The 20,697-nt window shown below is 40.4% G+C and overlaps 2 protein-coding genes and 1 long non-coding RNA gene across 5 annotated transcripts in view; all 3 read left to right on the forward strand.

Moving 5' to 3' along the window:
- The first annotated feature begins 400 nt into the window (after positions 1-400).
- Karybeta3 (karyopherin beta 3) lies at positions 401-6,409 on the forward strand. Its single transcript, XM_064700339.1, has 5 exons — positions 401-714; positions 2,295-2,444; positions 2,518-3,612; positions 3,674-5,024; positions 5,093-6,409. Exons 1-5 carry the CDS (start codon positions 634-636, stop codon positions 5,728-5,730), a joined length of 3,315 nt encoding a protein of 1,104 aa, XP_064556409.1. The 5' UTR covers positions 401-633; the 3' UTR covers positions 5,731-6,409.
- A 308-nt stretch (positions 6,410-6,717) lies between these two features.
- On the forward strand, positions 6,718-9,717 carry spartin. 3 transcript variants are annotated; one of them, XM_064700427.1, is made up of 4 exons: positions 6,718-6,872; positions 6,929-7,086; positions 7,707-9,184; positions 9,241-9,717. In XM_064700427.1, the coding sequence occupies exons 3-4, from the start codon at positions 7,719-7,721 to the stop codon at positions 9,470-9,472; spliced, it is 1,698 nt and encodes a 565-aa protein (XP_064556497.1). In that variant the 5' UTR covers positions 6,718-6,872; positions 6,929-7,086; positions 7,707-7,718; the 3' UTR covers positions 9,473-9,717. The 3 variants fall into 3 exon arrangements, with proteins under 3 accessions (XP_064556497.1, XP_064556498.1, XP_064556496.1); XM_064700428.1 differs by having other exon boundaries at positions 7,715-9,184; XM_064700426.1 differs by lacking the exon at positions 6,929-7,086 and having other exon boundaries at positions 6,720-6,872.
- Positions 9,718-10,098: 381 nt separating this feature from the next.
- LOC135441055 (uncharacterized) overlaps positions 10,099-20,697 on the forward strand; it is a 34,705-nt gene continuing 24,106 nt past the window's right edge. The window contains exons 1-2 of the long non-coding RNA XR_010438406.1: positions 10,099-10,313; positions 11,004-11,178. This is a non-coding gene — a long non-coding RNA (uncharacterized LOC135441055). The remainder of the gene's footprint in view (positions 10,314-11,003; positions 11,179-20,697) is intronic.

Genomic DNA, 20,697 nt, shown 5'->3' on the forward strand with positions numbered 1-20,697 from the left:
AACAATAACTTTCAGACAACTGCAAAGTAAACTCGCTATTTTTTTTAATTTTTATATATTTTCAGCTTTAGTAAGAGTTGAAATTAACGACTACAGATTGTCAATATCGATATCTTAAAATTATTTAAAAAAAAGGTTTTGGTTAAAAGACTAAATTATGAAATAGATAATCGCAAGCATAGTATGATATATAGATTTAAATCATTCTGTATTCTTTTAATTCAATAACTTATAACATTCTCTGTTGTGTGGCCACACTTTTTGCGCGCCAAAAACTATCGATAATAGCGCATTGTCATAGCGCGTGCTGCTTGACGCCAGTATTGACACAGCTCTGCATATCTTGCTTGGAAAAATTCCTAATAAATAATTCTTTAATTTATGTCTGTTCAAAATTTCAAATAAGTTTAAAAGAATTTTTTTACATGCCGCAACCTATGTGATAAGGATAAAGTGTATTTCTAGTGTTTGCAGCAATAATATACACCCACTACAAAAAACTTTGGAATTTTGGCAACCCGGCATCGCGTTTTCTATTGTTCTGCTCTTTTTTAAGCGGCTTCGTCGCGTGAAGATTGTGAAAATTGTGTGTTTTCCATATCGTGTTAAACCGTGTGAAAACTGCAAATTAAAATGGCTGCAGACCAGGCACAGTTTCAACAGCTCCTGAGCTCCTTGCTTTCCATGGACAATGAAGTTCGCAAACAGGCCGAGGTGAGTCCTACTAGGAACAAGGGCCAAAAAATGGCAAATTTTACCAGACAACTGCGCAATATTAAAATGTGGTTGCATCTAGTATAATGCTAAAATTCGGCTACCCACCCAGACAGTTGCAATGCTTTATCTATCAAACGTAATTAATAGAAACATTTAGTATAAGATTCCCTGAATCATAATCATCGTGCATTCTATCTCAAAGCCCACAAAACGTGTTTTTGCTTTCCTTTTCGCTACGACATTCGCATGTACGCGTGTGTGTGCAACTGCTGACTGTGTATGTGTGTGTGCGTGTGCTTCGCACAAAGCGAAAAGACAATTTGAACAATTCGTATGGAGCTATAATATATAATATGTATGAATATTTTTTTTGGGCTGACAGCGCCTTTAAATGAATTTCGCACACAAGCACGCACAATTGTTACACGCTTGCAAAACGGAAACAAAGCGCAGGTGCAAAAATGTTTATTATTGCTAATGATGACGCATGGTCTGAAATGCAATCTGTTTTATTTGTAGCATTATTAAACGGCCTGATTGAGCCGACAGTCCACACGCATTTCAGCTGTTGACCTTGGCGCCGCCCACGCCACGCGCTGCCTTGTACTGCAACTGTTAGTCTATACACATGCATATACACAAACATATACAGTCGATGTAATTTGACTTTTCAAACGGGCACGAAGCCTAAAAACTGCACAGCCAGAAATTGGAGTTTGTATTGCTGGCAGGATTCATTTTGGAAACAAAAATTTCAAATATGCCATAATAATGTCAATTACTGCCCATTATATTATGTTAAAGTACTTGTGAAGTTTCGATTTTCCACAAATGAATGTATCCTAATCTAAATGCAGAAGAGAGATTCATAAGGTGGCAACACTCTAGTTACAATCGGCGTGTGTTAGTTCCAAGCAATGTTAATTAACATTTTATGCTAAGGAATTCCTGAAGAATATATTTGAAATTTCGAAATGCTTCTGTTAATACACAAAAGGGTCTAAATGCAAGATAGAGTGGGGAAAGAAAGACTCTTTTAAGGTGGCAACTCTAAGAGGGAATCGACATTTCAGTTATAAGCTATGTTAAACAACATTTTATGCTTCGAAGTTCCTGAATTTAACATTCAAAAACGCTTCTGTTAATACAAATTTTGGCCGATTAAGTGAAAATGGGTGGTTTTAATTATATGAAATTTAATTATTTCAATGGGATTTTAAAGACTATTCGGAAACTAAAATCTAGAATTTTATAATACAATTTTATTGTAAATTGCAACAAAATTAAGTTAGATACAAGCGATGTTAATATGGGATTTGAAATATGTTATCAAAGCTCAAATAAACTTTGAAATAAAAACATATTTTATAAAAACGAACAAAAAATGATATTCATTGTTTTTTTAAACTAACTACAAAAATTAGTTAAAATTAAAAAACTGCTAAATAAACAACAGCAAAAATGAAGTTGAAGTTAATTATAAATGGGATGCCAAATTGGTTTTCTTGTGCTCCTTGTGGAGAACCCTTAATTGTTTACCATTTCTTGATCCCTCTATATCCTTATCTGACCCCAAGGAAACGTATAACAATCTGTCGCGAGAGCTTAAAGTAACACACCTGTTGGGCAACATTCACAATGGCCAACAATCGGAGGAGGCACGCCAAATGGCCGCCGTATTGTTGCGTCGCCTCTTCACATCCGAGTTTATGGAATTCTACAAGGAGGTAAAACGAATATAATTGCACTTTTCAATTTGATCAGTTTGTTAATATCCGAAGATCTTGATCTTGATTGCAGCTGCCCGTTGACTCGCAAAATCAGCTGCTGCAGCAGATTCTGATGGCCGTGCAACAGGATGTGACGCCGCAATTGCGACGCAAAATTTGCGAGGTAATTGCCGAGGTGGCGCGCAATCTGATCGACGAGGATGGCAACAATCAGTGGCCGGACATTCTGCAGTTTCTGTTCCAATGCGCCAATTCACCAACGCCGCAGCTGCAGGAGTCGGCACTGCGAATCTTCAGCAGCGTACCGTCGATCTTTGGCAACCAGGAGACGCAGTATATTGATCTGATCAAACAGATGCTGGCCAAGAGCATGGAGAACACCGTCGATGCTGAGGTGCGCGTGCAGGCGGTGCGCGCCATTGGCGCCTTTATACTTTACCACGACAAGGAGAAGGAGGTGACCATATACAAGCATTTTGCGGATCTTCTGCCGCGTATGATTGTCATCACGGGCGAAACGATTGAGGGACAGGACGATCAAAGCCTGCTCAAGCTGCTCATTGACATGACCGAGAATTGCCCGACGTACTTGCGGCCACAGGTGGAGTACATTTTCGAGATGTGCATGAAGGTGTTCAGCTCACAGGACTTTGAGGATAGCTGGCGTCATCTGGTTCTCGAGGTTATGGTCTCTTTGGCAGAGAATGCGCCCGCCATGGTGCGCAAGCGTGCTGAGAAATATATTATCGCACTCATTCCGCTCGTTCTGCAAATGATGACCGATCTGGATGAGGATGAGGATTGGGCGACGGCCGATGTCATCAATGAGGATGATCACAGCGATAACAATGTAATTGCCGAATCTTCACTGGATCGCTTGGCCTGCGGACTGGGCGGCAAAACGGTTTTGCCCCATGTCATGAACGCCCTGCCTGGCATGCTGAACCATGCGGACTGGAAGCATCGCTTTGCCGCTCTAATGGCCATCTCGGCCATCGGCGAGGGCTGTCACAAGCAAATGGAGGCCATACTCGATCAGGTCATGTCCGGTGTGCTCAATTATCTGCGCGATCCCAATCCACGCGTACGTTACGCCGCCTGCAATGCAATTGGTCAAATGTCCACAGACTTTGCGCCCACATTCGAGAAGAAGTTCCATGAACAGGTGAATGCAGACAATGGCAATGTCTTGAATATACTCGTTAACACATTTTCCCTCCATACAGGTGGTGCCTGGCTTGCTGCTGCTGCTTGATGATGAGCAAAATCCGCGTGTGCAGGCGCACGCCGGCGCTGCTTTGGTCAATTTCAGTGAGGACTGCCCCAAGAACATATTGACACGCTATTTGGACGCAATCATGGCCAAGCTGGAGACCATTCTCAATTCCAAGTTCAAGGAGCTCGTCGAGAAGGGCAACAAGCTGGTGCTGGAGCAGGTTGTCACCACCATTGCCTCCGTGGCAGATACGTGCGAGCATGAGTTTGTCGCCTACTACGACCGCCTGATGCCCTGCCTCAAGTTCATCATACAGAATGCCAACTCGGAGGATTTGCGCATGCTGCGCGGCAAGACGATCGAGTGCGTGAGTCTCATCGGCCTGGCGGTGGGTCGCGAGAAATTCATTAACGATGCCGGTGAGGTAATGGACATGCTGTTGAAAACCCATACCGAGGGCGATCTGCCCGATGATGATCCGCAGACATCGTATCTGATAACCGCATGGGCGCGCATGTGCAAAATTTTGGGCAAGCAATTCGAGCAGTATTTGCCGCTGGTTATGGGTCCAGTGATGCGCACCGCTGCCATGAAGCCCGAGGTGGCGCTGCTGGACAACGATGAGGTCGAGGACATTGAGGGCGATGTGGAATGGTCGTTCATTACGCTGGGCGAACAGCAGAACTTTGCCATACGCACCGCTGGCATGGAGGACAAGGCATCCGCCTGTGAAATGCTCGTGTGCTATGCACGCGAACTGAAGGAGGGCTTCGCCGAATACGCCGAGGAGGTGGTGCGTCTAATGTTGCCGCTGCTCAAGTTTTACTTCCATGATGGGGTGCGCTCGGCTGCCGCCGAATCGTTGCCATATTTGCTCGACTGCGCCAAAATCAAGGGTCCCAACTATTTGGAGGGCATGTGGCTATACATTTGTCCCGAACTGATCAAGGTGATCAATACCGAACCGGAACCGGATGTTCAGTCCGAGCTGCTCAACTCGCTGGCCAAATGTATTGAGACCCTGGGACCCAATTGCCTTAACGAGGAGGCCATGAAGCAGGTGCTCGAGATAATCAACAAGTATGTGCTGGAGCATTTCGAGCGGGCCGACAAGCGTCTGGCTGCCCGCACCGAGGAGGATTACGATGATGGCGTTGAGGAAGAGCTGGCCGAACAGGATGATACAGATATCTATATACTGTCGAAGGTGGTGGACATTATACACGCACTCTTCCTAACCAACAAGGCGCAATTTTTGCCCGCCTTCGATCAGGTGGCACCGCACTTTGTCAAACTGTTGGATCCCAATCGTCCATTTGCCGATCGCCAGTGGGGCGTCTGTGTATTCGATGATTTAATCGGTGGGTTATCTATATAGCAATTACTACACCCAATTGTTAGCTAATGCTCATTTTTATCCGTCCTTTAGAATTCTGTGGTCCCGCTTGTACGCCGTATCAGCAAATCTTTACGCCTGCACTGCTCCAGTATGTGCTGGACAAGTCGCCGGATGTGCGCCAGGCGGCTGCCTACGGCTGTGGGGTCTTGGGCCAGTTTGCTGGCGATCAGTTTGCCCATACATGCGCTCAGATCATTCCGCTGCTGGTGCAGGTCATCAACGATCCGAGGGCACGCGAAATTGAGAACATAAATGCGACGGAGAACGCCATTTCGGCATTTGCCAAGATACTTAAATACAACAAGTCGGCATTGACCAATCTGGATGAGCTAATTAGCGTTTGGTTCTCGTGGCTGCCCACCTCCGAAGATCCGGAAGAAGCCGCCCATATCTATGGCTATCTCTGCGATCTGATTGAGGCCAATCATCCAGCGATTTTGGGCGCCAACAATTGTAATCTGCCACGCATCGTTTCCATCATCGCGGACACGTTCTGCACAAATGTTTTGGAGGCAAAGAGTGCACCCGGTACCCGCATGCTAACAATTGTCAAGCAGATTGAGTCCAACCCGGACGTCATGCAGGCCTGCGCGAGCATATTAAGTCCAGAGCAGCAGCAGGCATTGCAGGACGCCTATCGGGAGCTGGCCGCTGCGCCGTCTACCTAAACATTGGGGCTTCCTCCATTTACCAGCTCTTTCAGCAGCTCTAGCACAGGTCTACGCATTGAAAAATGTAATCAAAAAAATAACAATCTGTAGGATTTATATACATACTTAAATTCAAGCAATGAAAATGTAAGCTGAAAAGTATAGAAAAAGCAGAAAAGCTTTCTTTCCGTTATCGTCACATTTGTGTGAGAAAATTCGCAAATGCGTTATAATTACGTTAAAAAAAAAAAAACAAATAATATATATATATATATATACAAAAATATATATACATCAATTATATATACAAACTGAGATGTATGTGCTTATTCTATATATACATTACTATATATAATATACATTGTGATTTCAATCGAAACTCGTCTCCCGTTCCCGCAAGGGAACGCCTTTGGAAGGAAAACCAAGCAACCCAAGTCTGCATCTCGTTAGAATTTGACATGTTGAATTGCAAATTGTTCATCAAATTCCAGTAGATTATTTTCGTTATAAAATCTGAAAACTTTTTCATGTTATATAAATATATATATGTATATATATATTTATACGGCCATCTCCTTTCGCCAGCCAATGCCCCCTTAAAAGGATATGCATGTAATCCGAAACGAACGAAATGTGTAAAATTTAACATTAAAAACTGTATTTTAAAAATAATAAAACAAAAAACGAAAGAAATGTATTTGAAATATAATTTGAATTAAATGCGGTGATTCCAATGGGTAAAGCTTCCAAAAATTCAAATTGCACAGTTTTAATTTTTCTTTTTTCTTTTTAAAAACTAGATCAATTAAAATGTGTATTCGCATTTACAATATGCTGTTTTGCCAAGACAAATACTCGGGAAATATTTAATTTTCAAATTGTTAAACAACTTGTACAGCTTCGTTCGCTAAGCTTAACGATACGTTACGACAGAATGACATACGTCGTTCGAGCGCTTGCTGGACAGCATGCTGGAACGTGTAACAGCTGTTGCGGCAGAAGCAACAACAAGAATCAAAACACAAACAGAAACGCACGCGCTGCACGGAACATTCGATTTTTTGTTCTCGAATTTCTTATTCGTACATAACGATGTCATTGGCACAACCGATTGAGAAATATAGTAGCAGCTGCATGAAATGGCAATACGCGTAGATAAGGTGAGCAATACAAATTGCGAAATCAAAGTACAAGATACGTGTCTTAATATTTGTAGCTCAAGAATTGTTGACATAGCCAAGTGCAAAGTCTGCGAAGAGCGCAAAACAACACGGCGATTAGTCAGCATCCGTCTATCCCCGGTTTCTCTCACAATCTCTCTCCTTGGAAAAAGTTCTCCTCGTAGAGAGCGAACAGGACGTGATAAGAGTACAAGTAAGTTGAGTACAACAAGTGTGATTCTCGTTGATAGTTAAGGGGGGGGGGGGGGGGGTGCACAGGCACGGATGCCATCATGCAAGCAAATTCTATGTAATGCAATTTGTGAACGTCAGACAAATTGGCAAACATTCAGCTTTGTCAACTTGTGACGCATTAAAATCCCTTTTAGCTGTTTTTATTAGCTTAGTTTTAGATTGTTATTCGCAGAGCATCCAACATGGCGCGCGAGCTCTTTCAAGAAGTTGGTTAAAAAAGAATGAAAGTACAGTGGTCGCTCGATAAATCAGAAGTAAAAATTTCGTTATCTGAAAGTTCTTTATTCATGTGTATTAAAAAATATTACATTTGAATACATTTTAAAACAATATTAAAATATTTTTTGAACTAAATTGATTATACGGATAAAATATATATTCTTAAAAAGTTATCTTTGGTGTGCCGAATATTAGATACCCTAGCAAACATATGAAAGAGAAAAATATTTCTATACAAAAGGCACGGAAAAATTGCGCTTCTTAGAGCGAATAGTTTTGATTAACGAGCGACCACTGTACAAATGCCGTAGCAATAATTTGAATTTCTTTGCGATAAATACTTAAATTGATTAACTGCAGTTTCGCAGCGTCATGTCAACGGAATCGGAATTCCTAGAGGCCTACGAGCGCATCAAGCTCTCCTACAAGGCGGCCATGGCACAGGTCGAGCAAGCCGTAAGTCACGAGGAAGCCGAGTCTGAGGCGGCCCTCGCCGCCTATGCGCAGGCGCTGCACATGGTTGAGGAGACGTTCGCCATACCCGTTGGCCTGCCGGATGAGATCGATGTGGTGCAGACGCAGTGGAACGATGCCTGTGCGATAATCCAAAAGCTAAAAAGCGCCAAGACGGAGATCAGCTATCGCCTTCAAGTGCTGCGGGCCAAGCAGTCGCCCATTGATGAGAGTGCCATGGAGGCGCGGGAGCCGGAAGTGCCAGATGGACAGTCGCCGAGCAAGCGACCACTGCTCGCAGAGAATCCCAATACATTCTACGATATAGCAAATGCCACTGGCAGACCGAAGACCTACAAGGAGCTGGCCGTTGGGCTGCGTGAACTGCTGGCCTGTCACGATGCGCAAGCACAGCTGGATGAGCTCTTCCAGGCGCAAGTGAAGCTGTACAGAATCGAGGCTGGTGGCCAGGTAGCCACGCTGACAGGCAGCACCAAAATGTCCCTGATTATGTGCACCGTGGGCGGCAAATGGAAATATTTGAATGGCATTTACTTTATACAGTGCGATATGCCGCAACCGGAACAGTCCACAGAGGTGGGCATGCCGATCTGGCTATATCCACTTATACCCAATGTATCCAATTGCTATCGCACCGAGTACGGCGCCTTCATTTTGCCGGACATGGAATCAGCGCAGCCGGGCAATGCCTTTGGCATTATGCTGGAGCGGCCACAGCGTCCGCTTAGCACGAGCGCCGGCGAGACGGAGGAGGAGCAAATGGCCGATTTGCAGCAGTTCTTTTTGGATCTGCTCGAGGCCGTGCTGGCGGACACTGTGGAGCAACTGCAATCGCCGCGCACACGACGTGCTGAGGCACAGCTTGGGCAGGCAACCAGCTCGGAGCAGGTGTCCAAGCACATTGTGTGCGCAGCGGATTTCATAGCGCGCAATCTGGTCAAAGGCGCCGAGAAGACAGGTGGACTCATGATGAGAACTACGCCATATCTAATATCCAAAATGGCGCCTGCTGCACCAGATGGCCAGACTCAAGTTCCCAGCTCGGTGCAGACGGGCGTCGATGTGGCGCAAAGGGTGACGCACGCGGCGGCCGGCATGACCGGCTGGATAGCCGGCAAGGTGGGCACAGCCGCCATGGCAGTGGGCGGCTATCTGGCACCACAGGTCCAGACCCAGGGCTCACGGCTGTTGCAGAAGGGCTTCGGCTATGACACCAGTCAGGCTAATAGCGCCATGGAAGGTGCCCTGACAATTGCCGCCGGCGCCGTGGAGGGCTTCTCCACGGTGTTCGATGGCCTCGAAACATCGGCCAAGATTTTGGGCAACAGCCTGAGCGAGAATTCCGTCAAAATAATTGAGCACAAGTAAATTATGACATACGCTTCCAAATGATCCTTTAATAATGGAGATTTTCTTATAGATACGGCTCTTCGGCTGGCACTTTGGCTTGCGGCACATTTGATACGGTGGGAAATGCCTTTATCATTAGCCAAAATGTCAACATTATAACGCCTAAGGGTATGGCCAAGAAGTTGGTCAAGAAAACGGGCGAAGCGGTTGTCGTCGAATATAAACGTGATTTGCGTAAACCGGAATCTCAATATATAAGTGCGGGCGCTTTGTATCCGGATTTGCGTGCACTCAAGGAATAATAGACAAGTGCACTGGAGCTGATCATATTGCTTATATACCATAAGACTTTCCATTTAATTCATTGATATTATTCTGTAATCTCCGCTAGTCTACCTACGTTTATATATTGTTACAATTTCCAAAGAATTGGTTGATATTTATGAGTAATCTCTGCTAGACCACATAGTCTATAAATAATGAATATCCTTTATTATAAAAATAAATAAATATAAAATAAAGAGAATTAAATATTGAAATCCCTAAATTAAGCGCCTAGTTTTATGGCAGCCAGCTGCACTATGTTATCTAACAGACTGAGAGCTAGTTGAGTACTCAAGAGCTCCTTTTGAGTATAACACTAATTTGTAACATAACAGCCACAAAAAATATGTTAACTATAAGAGAATGTTAAAACGCATGCGTTTTCTGCGCGGTTTTCCGTACATGGTCCGCGTTTTGCGCGCGACTTAACTTTATTGTTAGTTCCCTACCAAATTAGTGTTTAGCTAAAACAAATTGTTGCCATTAAAATATTTGTAACAATATTTAGCAGCGTGTGCCATGAAATATCAGTTCTTTTCATTATATTTGACTCTTATTAGCGAGTAACGGCTGTTTTCGACTGTTGATAACAGTCTGGAAAATGTTAATGTTAAGTGAACAGATAATGTTAATGTTATCCGGCTGTTATGCTACCGGTTAACAGCAATATGTTGCTGGTTTTGTTATTGTAAAATTTATTGTTGGAGCGTGCGGTCGGTCCGTCGGTAGTGCGGTTTGCGAAGTTTCTTAAAAAGTGATCCAATTTTGGAAATTGTTGATACACAACAACAATTTAAAAATGTGTCTATGAATATAAATGTAAGAAGCAAAAGCGTAATGTTTTTTTGAAGTATTAATATTGCTCGCCTTTTACTTTTTTTCGGAAAACTCACACAATTGCAATAGAAATTGTTGCTTATTGTTTTTAACGTGCTTCTTATTAAAAAACATAATTATTTAATACTGAGTTATTGAATATATTTAGCGCGCCGCGTTCACCTGATGTGCCTGTGTTGAGTGTGTGAGTTTGTGCTTGTATGGGTGAGTGCGTGCGTGAATGGGTGTGTGTGTGTGTGTGTGTGTATAGTCAAGAGTTCCGTTTTATTTTCATTTTACGCTTTAAGTCGGTGCAATTTTACACGTCTGAAATCAAAACGTTGCCCATTTCAAGTGAATAATAATACAAATTCGTAGCAATTGTTGCATATACAGCAAAATGTTGCATTTGCAGTGCGCTTCTTAGGTTACATGGCCCGCTCACATCTAATACCAGTTTAGAAAAACAACAATAACAGCAACAACATCGACCAGCAACAGCCATAAACGGTCAACAACAACAGTTCTAATCGCACACGCACACACAGACACACGTGCACACAAACACGGCTAAAACGTGTTTGTTTGTGTTCCACTCAGTTCACTGCTGCTGCTCGCTGTGCGTTTGTGTGTGTGTGCTGTGTGTGCTGTGTGCATGTACATATTTTCTAATACATCCCATTTTGTACATAGAGCGCGAACAACAACAATACAGACCGAGTGTTGAAAAATGTTCAATTTATTTATTTAATAATCACACACAACAAAATCAAATTGGATGAAAAAGAAATATAAAAAACAACTGCCGCAGTATCCGCATCATCAACAAAAACAACTTTAACGATTGCTAAATTTTGATATTTGCATGGTGAGTGTTGCAAAAATGTGGCAATTTTTTTTTTGATAATATGCCCGTCGTACCGTGTGTGGGATCTCGCGTTGATTTATTAGCTTTTCTTCTACTGCGTAGACACTTTGTGGAATATTCCGAGCGACAGGCAGCTTATTTTTATTTTTATTTTATCCAATATTTTTGCTATTTATCGGTGCAACAATAGCAGCAACATATGAGTACAACAAGAATTCCCAGTGATAGAACCCCTAACATGAGGTCTTCTTCTTTCTGTTCGACTGGAAGTGCAGTCGTGTTTGAACATTCGGTTGCCAAAATATACATAGCTCCGTTATTTGTACAGCTTTTTTTTTACCTATTCCGTTTCTTGCGTTATCGCTATATCGAAAAATAATACAAATCGTTTTTGTATGTATTTTTATAGCGTTCTCTATTTGACAAGTGCCGGCGCTTATTTTGTTTTTGTATATTTTTTGTTTTCTTCTCACTTTTCTGTTACGAGCAATTTTCACTTTGCTTGCGAACAGCCCCTCCGTAGTTGCCCCTACCCCATCGTGAGTAATAAAATTTAGGCGCTTGAGCATTTATTTTTACTACCAATATCAAAATCATCGTTGCCAACAGGTTTTTGATAGTTTTTTATTTGTTTTATCTAATAAGGTAACAAAAATGGCAAATTATAATCGAACGATGAAGACAAAATGCATCATTGGAAAGTTGATTTGATTGCAATTGCGGAATGCAGCTGCGGCAGGGTTGCCGCCTAGTTGTTCAACAGGGCGACGCATTTTTTATTTTATTTGTATTTTGTTGTTGCAAAAACACAACTTGTCTAATATTACAAGCCATTGCTTCATGCTTCATTTGGTTTTGGAGCTGGCAACTTTCGCAGCGCTGTCAATAATAACGACAATAATACTAAGGGCGTCGATCTACGGAGAAAGGCAGTTGATGAGGTCTAGGGTTACACCCACATGTAATCAAACACAGTTCAGCTTATAGGCGACCCTAACAAAACGCAATAAAAATGCTGACAAACAGCTTTTGCTGTACAAGTGCTTTAAGATCTTTAAAATCTGCTTTACTATTAGAATAATTTAAGCATTCGGCATACGTTAATGCGCTTGTCTAATTTTTTTCACAGTTTGTAAGCACTGTTTTTCTTCTTTCAGTTAGCTACTTTTCTATACATTACGTCGTCTCGTGCTAGGATTCTACAACAACTAAAAAACTAAACTCTTTGTACAATTAGTAAGCCAGTTTTGGTGTTTTGTTACTTGAGTTCTTTCAATTAGTTTTGTGGTGCCTATTTTTTGTTTTGTGCTCCACCCACAACAACAATAATAAATCGCTCCGCTTGCAGTTGACAGCTGACAGTTGGCAACGTTGTTGTTGTTGTAACTTTTAACAATTGGCAACGCTGCCTCGAGACGTTTCTCTTAAGTGTGTGTGTGTGTGTGTGTGTTGGTGTGGGAGAGAAGGGGTCGTGTATGGTGGCCACCGCATTACACAATTATCCAAAGCATTTCCCAAAGCAAAACATTTTTCCGCCACACATGGAAATCAATTCACTTTTTGTTTGTGTTTTTGTCCCCCCTTTCTCTTTGTTGTTGTCTTTAGCCAGCGGCATTTGTTGCTTTTTTCCCGTTGACTGTGTTTTGTTTATATATTTTTTTTCCCATCTTTATATTTTTGCGCGCGCCCCGTGCGTCAATTTATGTGTAGTTCGTTTCGCTGCCGAGGCGGAAGCCGCTTCTTAATGATAAAAAATAATAATAGTTACGCTCTCATGTAGTGCAGTGTAGTGGCAGTGTAGTGGCAGCAGCAGCTGGAAAAGGGTGGCCCGTTGGCGACTACCAAAGTTATGTAGCAATTGCAGTTGCTACGTGAAATTTTGGCGCTGCTTACCCCCTTACCCCTACTCCTACCCCTACCCTTGCAGCTGCCGCAGGCCCGAGTGCTGCGCCGAAAACTTGTTTGCCTCATAATTTCCAAAGTTGCAATTTTCCATTTTTTATGGCCATTTTGACTTGGCCGAAAGTGTTTGCAATGCCTGTTGGGGCCACTGCAGTCGCCTGCTTTTGGCCAACTAGACAACCTGAGGTAATCAGAATTGCATATGTATGTATGTATATATTTTTGTTTGTAATGTGTGTGCATACACACACCCTCGTGGCAACAAACATTTCATTTTCGTTTGGTGTGTACACATTTGCCCATTAAGAAAGAAACAATTTAATGCGCGGCATTGCCAGCTGCAAAATATTGTGTTGTAATTGAAAGTGCAACGGTTATCAGAGCTGATAAAGCTGCCAATCGAATAGAATAAAATCTTTTGGAAAATGTATTTGGGCAGACTTTAAAGTACAATCCGGTTACCAATCAAAATGAACACACGTAATTCAATAAATAGGGTATTTCACACTCGTGCAAGTGCATGTAAAGGGCAGAAAGACAGGATCTACGACCTCATAAAGTATACATAATCATGTTCGGAACGGCGAAAATCTTTGTTGTTTGCTTATAATGAACTAAATTTTCTCAAAACCGATAATTATCGATTTGTAATTTACGCGCTTAGAGCAGATATCGAATGTATTTAATGATTCACACATGTAGGCTCTCTTTGGTTTTCCAACTCCCATAAAATGCAGCATAAGCACATAACTATTAATTAATACGACAAACAATCGATGAATAAATATATAACAAAATTTACCATTCAGCAGTTGTTGTAGCTGCATTTGAAAATCAAACAGTTTTCCCAGGGCAGCTAATCGTGCTTTAATGATAAGCAAGAGACAACAGATAAGACCCAGCATATTAATTATAGAGTAAAAACCCAAAAGCCAATCAATAAAATAAGATGCTCTGGCAGACGCCGGTAGCGCCCCAAGTCGATAGGAAATGATGGCCCAGACCGAAAAGTGAACCAAATTGTGAGCGCATTAAATCAAACAACATAAATCCTAATGACAGACCATGGCCAGGTGACAGAGATAGCTTGCATCTCGCTCACACTCTCGCAATAAGCCCAGTTAAGAGCGTAGTAAAAAGAAATCACCCCCTGCGGCATTTCCGTTCATGTTTCCATTCAGACAAAATAATAACAACAACAACAACAACAGCAACAGCAACAGCAACAGCAACTAGCCGAGTCGAAGCGAGGGCGAGATTCGAATTTCGAGACTTGAAACTAATCCCAAGCAAGTGCATTTTCATTTTCCAGTCTGCCAGAGAGTTTTTCGTCGTCTGCATGTGCGTGTGAAAAATGGAAAATGCCTCGCATAACAGGTAAGCTAATAAGCGACTCGGCTGCGACTGCGACTGCGACAACGAGTTGCGGCGCAGTCGAAACAAAAGCATTTCACTAAATAGTCGGCATTGTTTTGGTACCTGTTGGGATGGCGACTATGTCGGCAACACAGCAAAAATACAAAAAAAACAAAAACTCCAAGCCAGGCTGCTCTACTCAAAAGTGCGTGACTTGGAAATACCCTTGGAAACCAGGGATATTTCTGTGACTGCGAGTGAAAGGTATCCAAAAAGTGAAATATAATTGCGTATGCTGTAAGAGAAACTATATACAAAATGAGAAGTAACTAGTTCTTATACTCTCCAAAGAATGCTCAAGAAACCCATATAAAAATCGATAATTATCGATTTTGGCGCAAATGCTGAATTAATCGAAAAATAAGCCTGATGATTTACAAAAATTTGTAACAGTCTCTGAAATGAAGATTTGGCCTTTTGAGAATACTTAAAGGCTCAGAGGTTTTAGTTAATTCTACCCTATTGAAGCCAAAATGGTTACAGGGTATAGAAACAAAAACCGAAAAACAATTCGTTTCACGCTACCGCCTGGCTCTTGGCCGAGACCAGGAACCGCCGAACACAACCTGTCGAGGGGTTCGGTTCCTATGCCACCTGACAATGAACATATATACTTCTTTTTTTGTTTTCTGTACAATAATTGCACAAGTGTCACTTGGCCACAGGTAGCTACCAGCTGGCAACTAGTGTCTATAGACTATATGTATACATATACATATGTATATGTACATATCTGGGTGGTAATTTCATTACGATTTGTCACAGCTGGACAAAGAGGGGAGAGCTGGTTTTATGGCCCAGCTGAATGGAACTTAGAATAAAACGTTAAGTGCCCAACATGGGCGGTTCTTTTGCGTTTGTTGTTCATTATTTAACTATCTATGGGAATTATGACTAGGCAAAAATGTATAAATTGAAAATATGAATGATTAGAACTGGCACAAAACAAAAGTATGAAAAACCAAAAACGTTTTTCGGCTTTATAAATTCCCATAAGAAATGATTGCATTTAGAGTATTAAAAGCTTAAATACTTATTGTTTTTTCTTTATTTATATTTATGAATTTATTTTGATGATAGTATTTTTGATAAATAAATTATTCATTGCACTACGTTACTTTAAGATGTTTTGTTCTTCAAATTTTTGCTATATTTGGCTTTTGGAACTTAAGTTATAAATATACTTTTTATATTAAAAAGTAAAAAAACTTCAGACGCTTGAATTAAATATATAATATCTAACACAAAGATTTGTGAATTTGAATTTGTTAACATTAAAAGGTTCTCAATGGAAGTGAAAAAGTTCTTAAATTGCGTATTGTATTTAATAAGATTTTGAATTAAGAATTTTATCTCGTGTATGAAACAACATTTACTGGATTTAAAAGAACGTTTTATTTGATTTGTGTTTAAATAATCAATTAAGCGACTGTTAAAGAAAATGAATATTAATAATATAGAAACATCGGCTTATAAATTGGAACATCTTCATGAAAGGATCTAAAAAATATTTTGAATAGAGAGCCTGCACTATACACGGTTTTTAATGCAAACTAGCTCAAATTGCAGAGGAAAGTGTGTTCTGATTACATCCTCTTAAAAGTCAGTAAAGTAATCTATTCAAATATATACTCTAACTTTAGCTGATGTGAGACTCTAATTTACAACAGGATTTCCATTCATGCCTCTAATTGAAAATTCAATTTCTTAGCAATATGTTTATCGGGCCAGAAACATTTTTACCCTGGCGAATTGCAAACAATTTTGTCCGAAATTTGTCTGTTGACCTAGCCCCAAGAGCAGGCGACAATTAATTATAAAATACATACAAACAGAAAACGTTTCGTCTTTTTGTGGGAGCTGCAAAAAGTTTATGTACAAATGTTGACCGACATAAAGCGACATAAACGGGTATAGATACAGATACGTGTGCTGTTACAGATACAGATACATTATGTACAAAATTGGAGCCCGCTAACAGGACCTGTTATAGCAATGTTAAATGCACAACAGCTGTTGTGAGCCTTTTCTGCTTAATATGGGCGCGTCGGCTCCCGAAGGATAATAACGAGTGCAACGAAGTACACAGCTTATGACCTATAAAAAAATATATATGTGTATAAAAGTATACCTGTGTATATAAAATTGCATATATGTATATATTGCTATACTGCACATACAGCTGTATTGTGCATGTACAGCATCTCATTTTATATGCTCTCAAAATGGGTTAGCTGAAGTTTTGGCATGCAAATGGCTTTCAGTATGGCTTCTGTATCCTGTATCCCTAAAGCGTATCCTAACCACAGCCAACTCCCACTTAACTCCCGTTTGCGGTGCCTTATCAATTGTTGCACAGGCAGGAAAAGTCCTCGCTCAGTGTTTCTAGACAACTCAACGCGTCAAGTTGTGCGCCAGCGCATGTTACACAAATGCCTCGTGAAGTTTTAAATATTTAATGCGTATGGCATAGTTCATATTGAGGTTAAAGCTGTCTGTTTGTGTGTGTGATAAAGAAAGCCGAAGGTAGGGCGAAATAGCCTGTTCAGATAATGTGTACAAGATAAAAGCGCCTAATGTAAGGTAAGGTAAGTGCCAAAGCATGCATGTGTGTTAGTGAGCTTTTTACCAAATGCTTTGATCGGGAGCAGAGCTTAAAAGCTTGTCGAATGCGTTCTGTTGGTGTAATTTCAGAAGCGATGTTTTGGTGAACTTTGAACGGATAAAGGGCGCCCTTTTGCCCTTTAATTGAGCGTTTATAAAACAAAGTGAACAATGGAGTTTAAAAGCTTTCTTTGTGTGTGCGCCTTGTTTGGGTGTAAGGTCGAAAACTCTTGATCATCTCTTGGGCTAAAGCAGCTTCGTATTTATTATTATCGTAATGACAATCAAAGGATGCTCTGGTATACAGAGCCTGAAAGCTTGATGTATGCGTGTGAGCCGTTTGTGCAAAAGCTCTGTAAAATAATGCCTACATGTGTATTGGTGAGCTTTTGACAGATGCCTTGTTCAAAGTCTGCTTCGTCTAGCAAAGGCTGACAGTTTTCCCCATGCGTGTGCCCTGTAGATGTGACTTTAGATTTAATATAACGTCGCCTTTAAAGGGCTTAAATGTATAACACGTTTATGGCCAGTCAAGCGTATCATAATTCAGTTAGCTTTTTATTATTTACAGTGCCACTATTTACTGCACTTACTGTGCTACAGTATAAGCGCCTATCTCTAGTTAACTTAATTCTATATGTGTAACACGGTACGAGTTTAATTTACTGCCACTTTGTAAGCAGGAATCTCTCACAGCTCACAGCTGTCTGATTTCCGCTCAAAGTATAACTGTGTTCGGTATTCGCACCTTGAAGTTGGTTCTTATCGTTGAAATAATGAAACGCGATGCCGATGTCTTTCAGCTGGCCCATTTATGCAAATAGAACTCTGATTGCACCTACAGCTGCGCCTCAATTGATTTGAAGTGCCTGCAACAGCACATGAGTGTGTTATTATTTGATTAAAGTCAACAGTTGCAGATCGACGACAGTGTACAGTATATATATACAGTATATGTATATATTCTATCAAGCTGGGCCCAACGTTTATCAGCAATTATCAGTCATATTTGTTTAGCGGCACAACGCCCCAAGCACCCTCCAGGTGCTCTTTGTGGCTGAACTAGAGAAAAAAAACTGCATTTTTTATGTTTACTTTTTTGTAGCAATTAAGTCTTATGTTTACCTTTGCTCAAAGTGTTTTATTTGCCGAGTAAACATTGTTCGGACAATTAGAGCAAATGCTAAAAACGTAACGCTACGCAACACTGCAAAGTGCAGTAAAGTTGCACAAATGAAATTGGGCAACGCCGCAAACTGTAAAATCTCGGCACTGTCGTGCTACGATTTGGGTTTTAAATGGGATTTAAATTCTTAAATTGGAATGTTACAAAGGTGAATTACTAAAAATGGCTGGTGAAAAAAAGTAAACAATTAAGGCAACAACACCTTAAAACCCACAAACCAAAAATAAAGTTTTTGTTTTGCTTAAACTGGTTGCTTTTCGTTTTTAGATGAGAGAACATTTCACAACCAATTTACATTTTTAGTCATTCCATTAATTTTTTGCATTTATTTGTAGAGTCTTAGAAACTAAAGTAAATATAATTTTCCACATAAGTGCTACGAATTTTGCCATCTTGAGGATTTCATCCATTTTCCACTTTTGTAAGTGGATTCGCACAAATTAAAATACTCTGAAAAATGCAAATTCTTAAATGCCTGGTTAATAATGAATTATGATTGATTAATCAATCAGTCAGCTCTATCAGTTCTATATATATACGATTCTATATAATTGTATACCCTGCAACCGTAAATGGCCAAAAAAAAGGGGGTTAACCGAAATCGATTCCTATCTAAAACTTCAGGCTTGGCTACAAGGCATATTGCAATCGGAAATTTCTGCCATAGGCATTCCTGATTGTTATACATATTATATATTTCGGTGCTTTACTAATTCGCGTTTAGTTTTGAGCATTCTGATAAGCGCCACCCATTAAATTGAATTAACACTTGGTTTTTTATTTAATTTTTTGCTCGTTATCTGGCAAATAGTCAGTGCTTATGTGGAATTTGTTTATTTTCAAGCACTTTGGACTTAATTTATGAGCCTTTGTTCTTCAATTGAGAATTAGGTAATAGGCACTAAATGCAATTTACAATTTACAATTGTTGTGATCGATCTGTTTTTTATATTCTGTTCCCCTGATATGCCTAATTAAGGCTCTGAGTTATTGCGCCAGCTTTTATTTTATTGCTGTTGCTGCTGCTGTGGCTGCTGCCGGTGTTAGCTGCTACGAAGGTCAGCAGCGTCTGTGGGGTCACATGTCAAAGTCGATTTATAGAAGGCGTAATAAACCAGATCTCGATGCCCGCAACCTTCGAGCTCTTTCCACTCTCAACTCGGGTCGACTTTATCACTGCTGCTGCCCCCACATGCTGTCATGTTAATTAACGCATAATTTTCGAGCCTGTCCTACGGTATTCAGTTCTCCACCTTTTTTTTATTTCTTTTATTTTTGTTTTTGATAAATGGGCTCGTATTACGCATGGCCGGCCACATTGACCGATCTGTTAATAACACGAAAAACAAAAACCAAAACCTTTAATCTCCGATTACCGATTACCGATTACCGATTAAATTGCCCAATTGACATTGTGCGTAAATGCATATCTAATTTCGATTGCTAAGTAGTTTTAGCTGTGGCCTATTTGTACAAGTACCTATTTGTAGAGACTTACTTATCATTTATTGTTTAATTAATCTATTAATTTTCAATAAAATTCAACTTGAATCGAACATTACAAATTTATCTATCAGCTGTCCGAATGCCACAGTACTTGCAAATAAACGATGAAAACCGCATCGCGATATTTTGCAACATTTTCTCCTCCTGTGAAAAGTTTCACTTTTATTTCTATGAAGCCAGTTTAAAGCAGCAACACGAAAGCAGCAACAGTAATAAATAAAATAAATGGCAGTTGAATTGTTTTTGCCCGTTTGTTGGATGCGCTTTGGAAACTGCAAGACCCACTCTTTATGCTGGCGTCTGCCATGTACCTCGGATCCCCCTGCCCCTCCCCCTCCCCCACATCAGCCACAATCGAATGGTGCAGTTAAAACGATGGAAGATCGGTTTTTGGTAGACCCCACGCTAATTGAAAGACTGTGCGTGCTCTTTTGTTTCTATATATTGTTCCAGTGGAAATCCGTCAATGCGTGGGCACTGTAAATAGAGCAGGGAGAGTTGTAAAACTAAAAAAAGAAATTAAAAAATGTGGGTTAGGGTTCGCAAAAGTTAAAGAGCGCAAACGTTTGTTTAAGTTAAGGTAACTGTTCAAGTCTGAATTGGATATAAATAAAACGATTTGAAAATATAATATTTAGTAATATGAGAGAACATTTATTTATTTAAAACCTTATAAATTAAACTATAAGTGGGTAAAATAAGAAAATAATAATTGTAAATATAATTTTTGTTTATTCTTAAGTCATGAGTTATATGCGAGAGTTTCCTTTTACTGTTTATAACAATCATTAAAAACTTGCAAAAAATAAAATATACTAAATATAATATAATAATAAAATAATAAATGTAATTTAGTAATTAATGTTAAAAATTTATAATAAATGTAAGACTTCGCTTCCAAAGAG

This window comes from Drosophila montana, unplaced genomic scaffold (genome assembly GCF_035044405.1).
Source record: "Drosophila montana isolate Dmon_TW-CO22-7 unplaced genomic scaffold, ASM3504440v1 contig_1761_1, whole genome shotgun sequence".
Lineage (NCBI taxonomy): Eukaryota > Metazoa > Arthropoda > Insecta > Diptera > Drosophilidae > Drosophila > Drosophila montana.

What these genes read in the sequence shown, in the direction of transcription:
- spartin (XM_064700426.1), top strand. Translation starts at nt 6,852, where the DNA reads ATGGCAATACGCGTAGATAAG. An exon ending in TGGCAATACGCGTAGATAAG is followed by an intron (nt 6,873 to 7,706) that starts GTGAGCAATACA and finishes GATTAACTGCAG; the next exon opens with TTTCGCAGCGTCATGTCAAC. An exon ending in GTCAAAATAATTGAGCACAA is followed by an intron (nt 9,185 to 9,240) that starts GTAAATTATGAC and finishes ATTTTCTTATAG; the next exon opens with ATACGGCTCTTCGGCTGGCA.
- Karybeta3 (XM_064700339.1), top strand. Translation starts at nt 634, where the DNA reads ATGGCTGCAGACCAGGCACAGTTTCAACAGCTCCTGAGCTCCTTGCTT. An exon ending in AAGTTCGCAAACAGGCCGAG is followed by an intron (nt 715 to 2,294) that starts GTGAGTCCTACT and finishes TCTGACCCCAAG; the next exon opens with GAAACGTATAACAATCTGTC. An exon ending in AGAAGAAGTTCCATGAACAG is followed by an intron (nt 3,613 to 3,673) that starts GTGAATGCAGAC and finishes CCCTCCATACAG; the next exon opens with GTGGTGCCTGGCTTGCTGCT.